This window comes from Nycticebus coucang, chromosome 3 (genome assembly GCF_027406575.1).
Source record: "Nycticebus coucang isolate mNycCou1 chromosome 3, mNycCou1.pri, whole genome shotgun sequence".
Classification (NCBI taxonomy): domain Eukaryota; kingdom Metazoa; phylum Chordata; class Mammalia; order Primates; family Lorisidae; genus Nycticebus; species Nycticebus coucang.
The window spans coordinates 150,294,030-150,309,195 of NC_069782.1; the positions used below are offsets into that span (position 1 = coordinate 150,294,030).

Consider the following 15,166-nt stretch of genomic DNA (forward strand, 5'->3'; position numbering starts at 1 on the left):
CAAATCAAAACTACTTTGAGATATCATCTAACTCCAGTAAGATTAGCCCATATCACAAAATCCCAAGACCAGAGATGTTGGCGTGAATGTGGAGAAAAGGGAACACTTCTACACTGCTGGTGGGAATGCAAATTAATACATTCCTTTTGGAAAGATGTTTGGAGAACATTTAGAGATCTAAAAATAGACCTGCCATTCAATCCTATAATTCCTCTACTAGGTATATACCCAGAGACCAAAAATTACATTATAACAAAGATATTTGTACCAGAATGTTTATTGCAGCCCAATTCACAATGGCTAAGTCATGAAAAAAGCCCAAGTGCCCCTCAATCCACGAATGGATCAATAAATTGTGGTATATATACACCATGGAATATTATGCAGCTTTAAAGAAAGATGGAGACTTTACCTCTTTCATGTTTACATGGATGGAGCTGGAACATATTCTTCTTAGTAAAGTATCTCAACAATGGAAGAAAAAGTATCCAATGTACTCAGCCCTACCATGAAGCTAATTTATGGCTTTCATATGAAAGCTATAACCCAGTTATAACCTAAGAATATGGGGAAGGTGGAGAGGGAGGGAAGGGAGGGGGCAGGATGGGCGGAGGGAGGGTGATTGGTGGGATTACACCTACGGTGCATTTTACAAGGGTACATGTGAAACTTAGTAAATGTAGAATATAAATGTCTTAACACAATAACTAAGAAAATGCCAGGAAGGCTATGTGAATCAGTGTGATGAAAATATGTCAAATGGTATATAAAACCAGTGTATGGTGCCCCATGATCACATCAATGTACACAGCTATCATTTAATAATAAAAAAAAAATCATTTAAAAAATAAAATAAAAATAAATTGAACAGTAGGGAGGGCACTTTAATAATCCTTACTTAAAACTAGATACAGGTTGTCTTCAATTACCAAGCAGGAAAAGACTAAAAAACATAAATATTTAATACGGACTAGAGTCAACAAAGGTACGAGTGAAGTCTTCAGGAAGACGAAAGGGATGATGAAATTACATTAAACATTTCCACTAATGCCCCCCAAAACCAAAAAATGACTTAAAATACAGAGTAATTTAGGATACAGCTTAGGCATAAGGGAAAACTTGTCAAGAGAAATATTGAGACTAGAATCGGCACTAAAGAAGGGAGGTAAAAGTGAAATCCATGCAAGTTTCTAAGTCTGGTACAATGTCACTTCTGTTCAAATGGCACATGTACAAGTACTATCTAAAGCAGTGGTTCTCAACCTTCCTAATGCCGCAACCCTTTAATACAGCTCCTCATGTTGTGGTGACCTCCAACCATAAAATTATTTTCACTGCTATTTCATAACTGTAATTTTGCTACTGTTATGAATCGTAATGTAAATACTTGATATGCAGGATGGTCTTAGGCAACCCCTGAGAAAGGGTCATTGGACCCCCAAATGGGTTATGACCCACAGGTTGAGAACCGCTAATCTAAAGAAGATTAATATGGTTGCCAGCATTTTCTCTGTGCCTTATATTAAAATATCTTGAGTACCTGAGCTTTCTATCTAAACTAATTAGATCTAGTACCATGAAAATAACCATTAGAAGAAAACATGAGTACAAACTTAACCAAATAAATGTTTTAAGGCAAAAATAAATATGCTCATGCTTTTCCTTCTACACAGAACATATATTTTGGCCTGTCAAGTCAATTAATAATCCATGTGTAAACTGAGGACGACCAAATCCAGAAGGTATCTACTTACAACGTACACTTAAATATGAGCTCAAAAGAGAACCTCCACATGCCAACAGGACACTTCTACCTTCATTACATGGACTGTCACTGTAAACTAGCAAGGTACTGCGTCTTCACTCCTTTCTCAGAGCTGCTTCTACTTTTACAATCTGTAATTTCTGAGAATGGAATTATCACTTCCCTAGCCATTCAGTACTTAATCTCAAAGCTTTGAAACTATGATCACCCCCACACTTAGCTAATCACCAAGAAAAGAAAAAAAAGATGGGAAATTTAGGGATTAAAGAGATTTAAGAGACACATCAACCAAATATAACGTATGTCTGGTTCCTCAGTCAAACAAATTAACAGTAAAAAAGATTATGAGACAATTAAGGAAATAGGAACACCAACTAGATATCACATGATGTGTGGAAATTTTTTAATATTTTCCAAGTATAATGAGGAGATTGTGGTTATGTTTTCAAAGTGCCTTTATATTTTAAAAGTATACATTCAAATATTTACAAAAGTAATTTAAAAGAAGGTATAAGTGGGAATGGGGCAAAGAAATAGACAAAATAAAATTGAAAACTGCTAAAGCCAAGATAATGGGTGCAGAGTTCAAAGTACACTTTTTTCTTTAATTTGGCATATTTTAAAATTCCAGTATGTACATATTTTTTGACCTATACTGCTTAGCTCTAAAGCGGTTGATGACTCCAGTTCCTAAGTACCCTAGACTAGCTTTCGAAGCTCTTCACAGTCCTTTGGTTATCCTTCTGTCCGTGAACATAACACAGGCACTTCCATCTCCGAATCCTTACTTTTACAGCTTCTCCTCCCTGAAATGTGCATCTCCATCACACCTACTCTTTGCTTGAACTACTCCTACCTTCTGGTTAAACTCTTTCCTTCTCCATACCTTATGTAGTAAAAATCCCATGCCCTCCTAAACTGCTTTCACTTGGTTTTAAGTATAATGCCCCCGGTCTTCCTCCAGATCACAAATTTTAAGCAGCAGATTCACGTCTGCAATCATCAGAGCTTAAAGCAGCCTGCTAAACAAAGCAGAGGTATTTGGTGATGGTCATCACAGTGGGTGGGAGGCAGGGAGTCTGCTCCTTTGTACTGGTCTTTACTCTCCAGTTTTTATAGTAGGCTACTAACACTTAGACAACATCAAAGAGTTTCATTAAAGAGAATCATAAAACCTTTTTTTAAAGGAAAATTCTGAAATATACTTGAATCTCACAATAATACAATGGATTACAAAGTAAGCAGGATGTGGTTCTCATCACAGAAAGCTTAATTTCTAAGGCAGCACAGAGATTTCCTTATTAACTCATTCTTCCCTCCTTCAAAGCTCCAAATCCTGTGCCCTGAGATAAAAATGTTATTGTAGATTCATTTTCTTGTAATAAAAACAGACACATAAGAAAATCAATTTTACCTTATATTTCATCTTAGGACATGAATGAATGTAGAAACCCATGTAATAATAGCTGAGCTGAGAAGTTTTCTCATGAAGTTGCCTAGTAAAAGCAATTTCTCTGTGAAAAGAAAGAAGTGAAAGTACAGTTAATTCTCGTTCCAATTTTAAAATACTATGAAATCTAATGACAAATATTTGATATAACAAGATACTAAGCTATCAAAAAATCCAAATATAAAAAGAAAAACAATCTTTACAATACTGTAAGATAATTTTTACCAGAAACACCAAAAAAAAAAAAAAAAACAACCCTCTCAGTTATTTTGAGAAATATATCTGAGTTTAGGCTTTATTATTATTATTGTTTATTTTTTTTTTTTTGAGACAGAGCCTCAAGCTATTGCCCTGGGTAGAGTGCTGTGGCATCACAATTCACAGCAACCTCCAACTCCTGGGATTAAGCAACTTCTAAATCTCTTGCCTCGGTCTTCCAAGGAACTGGGACTATAGGCGCCCGCCACAATACCCAGCTATTTTTTGGTTGTAGTTGTCACTGTTTGACAGGCCCGGGCCAGATTTGAACCCTCCAGCTCTAATGTATGTGGCTGGCGCCTTAGCTGCTTGAGCTGCAGGTGCCACCCTAGGCTTCTTTGTTGGGCAAAGTGGCTGATCTAAAATTCAAATACATGGTTGGGCATGGTGGCACACATCTATAATTCTAGCACTTTGGGAGGTAAAGGTAGGAGGATCACTTGAATTCAGGAGCTCCAGATCATCCTGAGCAAGAGTGAAATCCCTTCTCTACAAAAAATACAAAAATTAGCCAGGTGTAGTGGTTTATGCCTGTAGGCCCAACTACTCAGGAGGTTCAGGCAGGAGGATTGCTTAAGTCCAAGAGTTTGAGGTTATAGTGATGTATGCTTGAACCACTGCACTCCAACCCATGCAACAGAGTGAAACTCTGTCATAAACAAATAAATCAAAAAATTTCAAATAAAAATAAAGAGATCTATACTGTCATGTTATTATTCATTATGCCCTATACTTCTCAAAGAAGAGTTAAAAACAGTGTAGCAAATATGAGAAAATTCAAACATCAATACATTTCAGAAAGAATAACTACTGTTATGACCATTTACATGCAAACACTTTCAGCTATATATAATATATAATGTGTTCCTGTGTCTAGGTGGAAAGTTAAGATTTATTTCCCCTAAGACTACAGAGGGAAAATACCATGTTACCGCACCATGTTTTGATGACTTGAAAGAGGAGTTGTCAGTATCTTCACTGCAACATTTGGGTGTGAAGTGGTTTTAATTAGTATCCAGATAAATCTTGACATAGACCCAACTGAATGACTGGTTATATCTGAGAGTTTTGAATAAAATTTCAGTACATTTCTAAAGTATGAGGAAAGCTGTTTGTTTTTTTGCTTGTTTCCGAAGGTGGTGTCTTCTACTAGCAATGGATGCTTGAAATTCAGGAGAAATGTATTTTTTAGTGGAATATTCTATGTATTTTTCTATTTCAAACTTAAGAACTGCTACTGTACAAATTCATCATTAAATTAAAAGTATTTCAAAATCCAAGCAGACTAAATACCATTAGCCTATAACAGAATAAATTCTACTATTCTTGGAACTAATCCACGTCCACTCTCAAGCTTCTAATGGAGAACAGAATGCACAGATCAAGCCAATGTCCGACCACCCAATTCCAACGAGACCTGCCCAGCCACAGAGGCTGTCAGTGGCTCTCCTTCACTGGGTCCTGCCCATCTCAGTTCATTTCATCACGGTCCCCCTCTCCCAGCTATTCAGGCCCCAAATCTATGAATCACTCTTAACTGTTCTTTTCCGCTCACCCCATGTCTAACACACTAGCAGGTCCTTTGGGCTCTACTCCCAAACTATGCCTAAATCCAGCCATTTCTCACCACTTCCACGTCAGGTTTTCTGGCCAAGTCCCCATTACGGCTCCCCATAATGGGGAGAGCTGCAAGAAGTGCAGTAGCCTCCCAACTGGCTTTTCTGTTTCCATTCTCCCCAAGAAATAGTCAAAATAGTCTTCTACAATATTCAACATTCATCAGACCACGTAACCTCCCCAAACCCCACCCCAGCACTGGGTTGGTATCACACACAACTAAAATCCAGCCTCCCTACAAGACCCACAAGCCCGGCTCCATCTGCCCCCTCCTCCCCACCTCCACCTGCTTCTCCACCCTCCTAGTGGAAACGTTCCCTATGTCCTTCCCTATCTTAGCCCATTAAGACCTTTCTGTGTATTCCAACCACTCAGGCCACTCAAACCTGTTACTCTACCTGGACCTCTGCCCACGGGATTTGTGCATGACTGGCTCCTTTTGTCCCCCTTTGCTCCTCAAATATCATCTGTTCATAGAGGTCTTTCTGACCACTTGACCACTCTACATAAAGTGGGGCTCCGCCTAATCCCACTGCTGATGTTATTTTTGTCACAGCAGTATGGAGCATCTAGAAATACTATCTGCTTTGACAAACTGGAATCCCCGTCTGTTTATTTACTTCTATGAATAGAATTACATTTCTAAAATTCATCTCCCTAAAATACGTAAATGAATGCTATGCTCATGATCTCCAATTCAAATATTTTCTAAATCTACAGACTAGATTATATAAACATCTAAAAATACAGAGCTACACTGACTGCAGGACTGCTGAAAGAACTGAAGAAACTGAGGGAAAATTACCTAAACAACTTTCACCAAAATATATTAAAATCAATAATGGAAATTATTGTAACCAACTTGTAACCAAATCTCCCAATTTTACTTTAAGATCTCAATCTCCCTACTGCCTTTACCCATCTTAACTCAGCGACTCATGTTCTCAAACACCAACAGGAAGCGGCAACCTCCCGGCTCACAACCAGCAGCCACCAGGCAGGCTGCTCTCCTCCTTCCTCCCTGCTCCAGCTCTAGGGTTTGCAAGAGGCACACCAAGCGATTGGGAGCATTCTTTCCGATTTTGCTGGGAATTAATTACTTACTGTCTCAATATCTAAACCACCTCTAAATTTACTGGGCTATGCAATATTTCACAATACCGGTTAGAGTTTATTATGTCAGAATAAATCTCATTTGTAATAATCTATAAATACACACTGTGAAGTGATAGACACAAAAAGAAAACAATAACAATATAAAAAGAAAACAAAAAAGAAAACAACAATAACTTAAAGTATTGACTGATATGGGGTATAAAGAAAATATATCTTTTTTGAAATAAATATAAACTTCTGTATTTATATGAGTAAATATGAATATTAAACTCATAAAATGTGAATGACTTAAATCTCAGTTGTAATTTTAGTGGGATTGCCAAGATCCATGAATATTTTTTAATTATTTTATACAAAAATGCAATGTGAATTTCTTACATATATAAGAAAAGTAAAAAATTCTTACAGAGATCAGTTACAAATACATATAATTACAAATTTGTTAAAAATTGGCATTAGAGAAAAGTCAGGTTGAAAATACCAAGATGAAGAACTTATTTATAGTGTGGGCTATTAAAACACACACACACACACAAATAATTATGGACTAGATTTTTAAAAAAACAAATTACTGATTTAAAGAAAAATAACAACTTTTACTTTTATAATTCAGAAAAAAAGCACATAGACAAAAAAATAAAATAATCTGGCAGTATATTTACATGAAAACATGACCATGAAATATAAAGACTGGGAAATAAAATCAGAAAAGTATGACAAAATGATAAAGAGGAAGAAAAGAGAGACTCAAGCTCCCAGATAAACAAAAGAAAAATAATTCCAACCCCCCCACTTCCCTCCTTTATCATAAATACATACACACAAACAGAAAAATAAAAATAAAAACATGAAAGTTGTGATGCAGTGGCTCACGCCTATAATCCTAGCACTCTGGGAGGCCGAGGCAGGTGGATTGCCTGAGCACATGAGTTCGAGACCGGCCTGAGCAAGAGTGAGACCCCTTCTCTAAAAATGGCCGGACATTGTGGCAGGCACCGGTAGTCCCAGATACCCGGGAGGCTGAGGCAAGAGAATTGCTTGAGCCCAAGAGTTTGAGGTTGCTGTGAGCTGTGATGCCATAGAACTCTACCAAGGGTGACAAAGTGAGACCACGTCTCAAAAATAAAGAAAGAAAAAGGGCGGCGCCTGTGGCTCAACGAGTAGGGCGCCGGTCCCATATGCCGGAGGTGGCGGGTTCAAGCCCAGCCCCGGCCAAAAAAAATAAAAAGAAAAAAAAAAAAAAGAAAAGTAAAAACATGGGATAGGACTCCAATCTACTTATAATGAAAAAATATTGGTGCTACATTGCATATATTTGTAGGCATAGGCATAAAGGGGAAATCATCTTATGACGAGGGTCATAGATTTCAAGCTGATAGCCAGGGATTCCCCAGACCTGGCTTCCATATGTAATATATAATTATATTTCTTCCAGCAGACTCATATTGCTTTAATTCATTTACACTACATTAACTTTAATAGTAAAAAGATAGTGATAAACATAAATCACATAACATTTAAGAAACATAAGAGGTTATAACAAGGAAGCTTAAACAAATGTATAAACTAAACAACAAAAGCATCCCACAAATGACTTTTTTTAATACATTGGACTTGATATCTTAAAGTGCTAGAGAATTACCAATAGACAGTAATTCTGAAAGTGATACCGTCTAAATCCAATATATAACTACTACATACTATGTATACTAGTTATAAATAATATTATTATATAAGTATCTATAACATACTATAACTTTATCCTTATATATAATAACGTATAACATACAGTGTACAGTAGTATATGCTGCATATATTATAGATCATAGTTCATATACTTATATACTACATAATATACTGTATAATATGCTACTATAGAAACAAAATATTATATTGTCAAATAGAATTTCTATTACATAATGAAATATAATCAAATGAGTAATTATTTAAAGTTCTATATAACTCATTAAAGCAACCACAAAAAAAGCAATCTTACCGTAATGCAGAGTAGACACCCAAAGATAAAAATGAATAATCGGGATCATAGTACAGATACACAGAGGACACACAGTACGGAAGGATGTCAACCACCCCCACAGCAATGATCTTTCCATCAAGCCAGTACTGCTGGTGAAAGGAGCCATAACCACAATCTGGTCCATTAGGGGGATTCTCTGCCTATGAAAAAGTAGACACATGAATATGAACCATTTGACAAGTTTTTTCTTTATAATAAAAAAATCTATTAATGTATTATGCTTTTACTCAGGTTAATATGTCCTAAAACTTCCTGTTTGTGCCTATTATCTTCTCTAGTCACATCCTATCTAAGTTGCAAAACTTTTTCCCTGTAGAAACACAAACCAGATATAAAAATGAAAAGGAGAAATCAATTTATGTTTCTTAAACTTCCTTGTTTTAATATCTCACAGTAAGAAATACATTTTACAGGGAGGGAGGGGCAAGATGGCAGCCAAGTAACAGCTTCCTTGCAACTGGGCATGGTGAGCCTGGGGAGACAAGACTCCAGGGATCTCTGGCTGGTGGGATCGGCCCATAAACATCCCTTTGAGGACACAGGGAGTCAGACAGAGACTTCTGGACCCCATGAGGAAGACAAAAGCAGTGGAGAACTAGCAAGTGGTTGCGTGTGTTCCTTCAGTCCAATCCCACCAGCAGCTGTAAGTACTGCAGCAGTGAGATTACAAACTGGAAAGGCCTTATCTGTGAGCTATTTGGGTTTTTTTGGCTGTGGAACTCAGTTGAACTACCTTGGGAGAACTTGGGCAAGAGTGCGAAGGACTTTAAGCGTTGTCTAGGGCCCCAGAATGAGCCACTGAGCCAGATGGAGCTAATAGTGTTCGGCTGTGGGCCGCACAGAACCACTGTGGGAGAAGTCCCCCAGCAAGCTCCACCCTCAGGGTCACAGAGCAAGGATCGGGCAGGAGCGAGTAATCTAGTGACTGAGCAGCCTAAAGGCAGGTACTGAGAAGCTTTACACCTTAGCCCTCAGGGGCATAGAGTGAGACCGGTTTTGGGACACTGGGTAAGTGGATAGCCAGTTCAGGAGTGATACCAGCAACAAGTGCTTTCCTGGGAAAGCTTCTGCTCAGCCAAGGTTAGCAGTTTAAAGTGCCTTTTAAGCGAGCTGAGGAGAGATTTAGGTTCTCCACCCTGTGGGGGTTTGAGAAACCAGCAGAGGCCTCCTTTCTGTATCTCATACAGGTGTATCAGCATTGTGATTAACATCTCATACTCCAGAAGATCACCTGTTGCCCAGACAATATTCAGCGAGATACATATACTGCTTTGTTTTTGGTTTTGGTTTTGGGGGTTGTTTCATTGTTGCTATTGTTTTGTTTTTTAATTTCAACATTTTCCCAATAGATTTCTCTTTTCTTTTTTTTTCTTTCTTTTCTTTCATCTTTTCTAATTTAAATATAATTTCCCATTGTTGCCTTTTTCAACAATTAGAACTTCATTTTTGCTAGTGTTTCTACCCCCATTATTTGGTTTTTCCCCCAATTTTATCCCATAAAGTCTTCTGTTTGCTGGTTTTGGTTTCATTTATAGCATTTTTGTCTTTCCTCACTACTTGGTTGAGGTGGGGTATTGTGTCTGAACAGGCTGGCAAAGAGCTGCAGACCTCAAGGGAACCACCCAATCTGGCACCCCCAGAGGTTGGTCAAAGTACCCTACTGTACGCCTATAGTGCTTTGTCTCCCTCTTTCGTGCCTCTTTTCTTTTTGTCAATATTCCTTTTTACCCACCCCCTCTCCTTTCTCTTTTCTTTTCTTTTTTTCCCCTCTTTCTTTTTCCCTTCTTGCTCTTCAATCATCTCATGCCTCTGGTCTTGTACCAAAAGGACTCATCGAAACCCTAGTTCAGAAGCACAGCAACTTAAAGAGCAAGAGGAAGTGAAAGGAAAATCAGGGCAAGGAAACTGATAAATCACTCATGAGGAAGAATCAGCAGAAAAATCCTGGCAACATGAAAAACCAGCCCAGAGCTTACCCCCCACCCCCACCAAGGGACCACGAGGTAGCTACTACAGAGGATTCCAGCTATAAAGAAATGTTATAAATGACAGAAAGTGAATTTAGAATACACACAATGACAACAATGAAGGAAATGATAGAAATAACAAAGGAAAACTGCTGATAAAGTGGAAAATAACCAAAAGGAAATCCAAATAAGAGATGAACGATATGAAGAATATAGAAAAGATATAGCAGGGCTGAAGGAACTGAAGCAGTCAATTAGGGCACTTAAATATGCAATAGAAAGTATCAACAACACATTGCCAGGGGTCCTCAAACTTTTTAAACGAGGGGCCAGTTCAGTTCACTGTCCCTCAGACTGCTGAAGGGCCGGACTATAGTTTAAGAAAAGAAAACTATGAACAAATTCCTATGCACACTGCACATATCTTATTTTGAAGAAAAAAAACAAAACAGGAACAAATACAATCACACCACTTCATGTGGCCCGCGTGCCGTAGTTTGAGGACCCCGGATTAGACTGTGCAGAAGAAAGAATTTCGAAGGTAGCAAACAAAGCTCTTGAGATAACTCAGATAGTTAAAGAAGCAGAAAAGAAGAGAGAAAAAGCAGAACGTTCACTGACAGAATTATGGGACTATTATAGGAAGAAGCCCCAGGGGAATGGAAGCCATACTAGAGAATATTATAAATGAAAATTTCCCAAATATTACCAAAGATTCTGACACACTCCTTTCAGAGGGATATCGGACCCCGGGTCACTTCAACTCTTAACCAAGCTTCTTCAAGACACATTGTGATGAACCTGTCCAAAGTCAAGACAAAAGAAAAGATTCTTCAAGCTGCCAGGAGTAAGCGCCAGTTGACCTACAGGGGCAAATCCATCAGGGTGACTGCAGACTTCTCTAATGAAACTTTCCAAGCAAGAAGACAATGGTCATCTACCTTTAATCTACTTAGACAGAACAATTTACAGCCCAGAATTCTATATCCTGCTAAGCTAACCTTTAAAATTGACAGAGAAATCAAATCATTTACTGATATACAAACATTGAGGAAATTCACCACAACAAGACCAGCTCTACAGGAAATACTTCAACCTGTTCTACACACTGACCATCAGAATGCATCAACAGCAAAGTAAGAACTCAGCAATTAAAGGACAGAACCTAGCTTCCACACTGATGCAAAAGGAAAATACATTTTACAGAATAAGTATATCACTATTAAACTATATTCGTCTGTTTCACAAAAAGGTTAAGAAAGAAATGACATGTGAGGAAAAGCAAAGAACATAAAAAGAGAGGGCTGATTGCAAAAAGGAGAAATGTGCCCATACCACTGGCCAGACCTGTGCTGTTACTGCCCTGTTACTGACCAGACACATGAGTCCACTATTTTTTCTAGGTAAGTTCCTGTGTAAATACAAATAGCTAGGGCACTTCTTATTAACTAGTGGAACATAAAATTATTTCCTCATTATGATCTTAATGTAACTATAATCTAATATAGTAATTGAAATCTAGTTTAACTATTTCCTGTATGTAGATAAATGGCATTTTTCATTTTAAAACTCAACTTGGTTTTAAATACAATTACTCTTAAATAAAAACCATACAGTGAAAATTATAAAGAAGCAGAAGGGGTTTCAGTAGAGACTGAATGGCTATTAGAGATTAACAAATTAAGTGAACAAATATAACTTGTGCATCATTTTTCATAGCTAAAATTGGAGACTGTATATGAATAAAGGCCAGAATAAAATAAAGAGTAGGTTTGGTAATACCAAAACCAGGGGAAAAAAAACTCCAAACCATCATCTCTCATGAACACAGATGCAAATTCCTCAACAAGATATTAGCAAGTTGTATTTGACAATGTATAAAAAATATTATATCTCATGAGTAAGAGTTTTATTCCAGGTATGCGAGGCTGATTTAACATTAGAGAAGCAATTTTAAAAAGAAAGCAAGAAAAGCAATTAATGTAATCTACTATATCAATGGGCTAAAAGAAGAAAAATCATATGATCATATCAATTGATATATAAAATGTATTTAGCAAAATCTAATACCTGTTCATGTCTAAAGTCTTAAACTAGAAATAGTGAAAATTGTCACGACTGGATAAAGAACATATACAAAAAACCTACAGCTAACTTTATATTTAATTATAAAAGGCTATATGTTTCCCTTCCCCTAAGATCAAGAACAAGGCAACAACATCCTTTCTCATCACTTTATTCAACATCACACTGGAAATCCTGGCTAGTTCAATAAGAAAAGGAAATGAAAGGTATTCAGAGTAGTAAGGGTGGGGGGAACTTTCTACATAGAGGACACGACTATGTTAAAAAAAAAAAAAACTGGAACTAACAAGCAGTTATAGCAAGATCCCAAAATACAAAGTTAACATATAAAAGTCAATTGCTTTCCTATGTGCCAGCAATTGACTGAAATCTGAAATAAAAAACACCATTTACAATACCACACACAAAAAATACATATATATAAATCTAACAAAATATGCAGAAAACTATACGCCAAAAACTACAAAACTTCAATGGAACCAAAGAAGATCTAAATAAATGAAAACATATTATATGTTCACAGATTGGAAAAATCAATATTATTATAATATCAGTTCTTCCCAAGCTGATCTATAGATTTAATGCAATCCCAACTAAAATCTCAGTAATCTATTTGATGGCTATGAAAAAATTGATTCTAAAATTTATACAGAGACAAAATAACCAGAGCAGCCAACCCAATATTGAAGAAAAACAAATTTGGAGGACTGACACTTCCCAATCTCAAGACTTATCATAAAGCCATAATAATCAAGATAATGTGATATTTGCGAAAGAACAGATAAGTATGTAGAGAATGGGATAGAACAGACCCACACAAGTACAGTCAAACGATCTTTGACAAAGGAGTAAAGGCAATTAAATCAAGAAAGAGTAGTCTTGATAGAAAATGTTACTGTAATAATCGACATTCATATGTAAAAAAGTGAATCTAGACACAGATCATATACCTTTCACAAAAATTAACTCAAAATGAATCGCAGACCAAATGTAAAATGCAAACCCCTAAAACTTCTAGATGATAATATAGAAGAAAATCTAGGTAATCTTCAGGTTTGGCAATGAGTTTTTAGATATAACACCAAGGCAAAATCCACAAAAGAAAAACTTTGGTTAAGTTATACTTTATTAAAATTAAAAACCTCTGCTCTGCAAAAAACAACCACATAAAAACTCAAGCCATGAAGTGAGAGATCTTGCAAACAACATATCTGATAAAGGACTGGTATCCAAAACATACAATGACTTTTTTTTTTTTTTTTTTTTTTTTTTTTTTTTGTGGTTTTTGGCCGGGGCTGGGTTTGAACCTGCCACCTCCGGCATATGGGACCGGCACCCTACTCACTGAGCCACAAGCGCCGCCAAAATTTTACAATAGAAACATAAACTACCCAATTTTAAAATGGGGAAAATATATGAACAGAATCCTCCAAAAAATAGATGTATAAATGGCAAATAAACATATTAAGAGATGCTCAGCATTACTTTTCATTATGGAGTTGTGAATTAAAACAACAATGAGCTAGACTCACCTAAGTATTGAGAATGGCTAAAATCCCAAAACTGAGTATCAGTGTTGTGAGGGTACAAAGCAACAGGAACTCTATTCGTTGATGGTGGGAATGTTAAATAGCAGACACTAGGAATTTCTTATAAAACCAACCTTCTCACCTTGCAGAATAGCAATCTCGATCCTACTTATCCAATTGATGTGAAAACTTAGATCAAACAAAAACCCCAAATCCTGCAAGTGAATGTTTCGAATAGTTTTATTTATAACTGCCCCAAACGGGAAGCAACCAAGATATCCCTCAATAGGTGCTAGGATAAATAAACTGTGGTGCACCTATATAATGGAATATTATTCAGCAATAAACAGAAATAAACTATCAGGCCACTCACACAAACAAATTAGAGAAACCTTAAATATATGTTGCTAAGTGGAAGATATCAACCTAAAAAGGCTCCATCCTGTATGATTCCAATTACAGGCATACCTCATTTTATTGTACCATACAGATGACATGTACCTTTAAAACTGAAGGTTTGCAGCAACCCTCCATCTGGCAGGTATAAAGGAACCATTTTCCTAAGGGTTTGCACTTGCTTTGTTAGCATTTTTAGCAATAAATTATTTTTAAGAATTTTTTTAGACACGTTATTGTATACTTAATAGATGACAGTATAATATAAATGCAATTTTTACAGGCACTGGGAAACAAAACATTCATGCGACTCACTTTATTGTGATATTTACTTTATTGTGGTGGTCTGGATCTGCACTATCTCTGAGGTATGCCTGTACATACTGTATAAAGCAAAACCATAGAGACAAGTCAAAAGATTAGTGCTGCCAGGAGTTTGGTAGGGATTAGGGAAGATGAACAGATGAAGCACGCACAAGGGACTTTCAGGTGGTGAAACTTCTGCAGGATACTGTAACCAAAACCCACAGAACATTACAACACAAGGAATGAACCTTAACGTGTACGAAATTTAAGAAAAAAAAATTATTTAGGAGGTGGCGGGATCCCTGAAGGAGCACAGGCTGTGACAAGAGAATCTAATTGTATCACAGTATATGAAACAGCCTCTGAAAGAGTTGAGGGGGAGGGAAAAGGTGCTGACCTAGCAACTCTGGAAATCAAGGGGGTCTGTAAGAAGGAAGGTAAAAGAAACTCTCACATAAGCACTGTATTCTACTTGATAAAGTTGTTTCCCATGAGGTTACCAATTAACAATTCTGATCCTGCTATACATGCACCATGTATACCGGAATTGAACAAGTAAATGGATGGCAGACAATAGGAGTCAGGTTTCTCACTGCTGGAGTGGAAATTTATAGATCAGGAAGGGAAGAATGATTCACA

General features: G+C 36.9%; 1 protein-coding gene across 9 annotated transcripts in view; it reads right to left on the reverse strand.

Moving 5' to 3' along the window:
- Positions 1-15,166, reverse strand: part of ATE1 (arginyltransferase 1) — a 231,414-nt gene that overhangs the window by 111,129 nt on the left and 105,119 nt on the right. For all 9 annotated transcript variants that reach the window (XM_053583993.1, XM_053583987.1, XM_053583992.1 and 6 more), the window contains 2 exons: positions 8,203-8,384; positions 3,180-3,279 (listed from right to left, as the gene is read on the reverse strand). In XM_053583993.1, the coding sequence (XP_053439968.1) occupies positions 3,180-3,279; positions 8,203-8,384 (282 nt within the window). The remainder of the gene's footprint in view (positions 1-3,179; positions 3,280-8,202; positions 8,385-15,166) is intronic.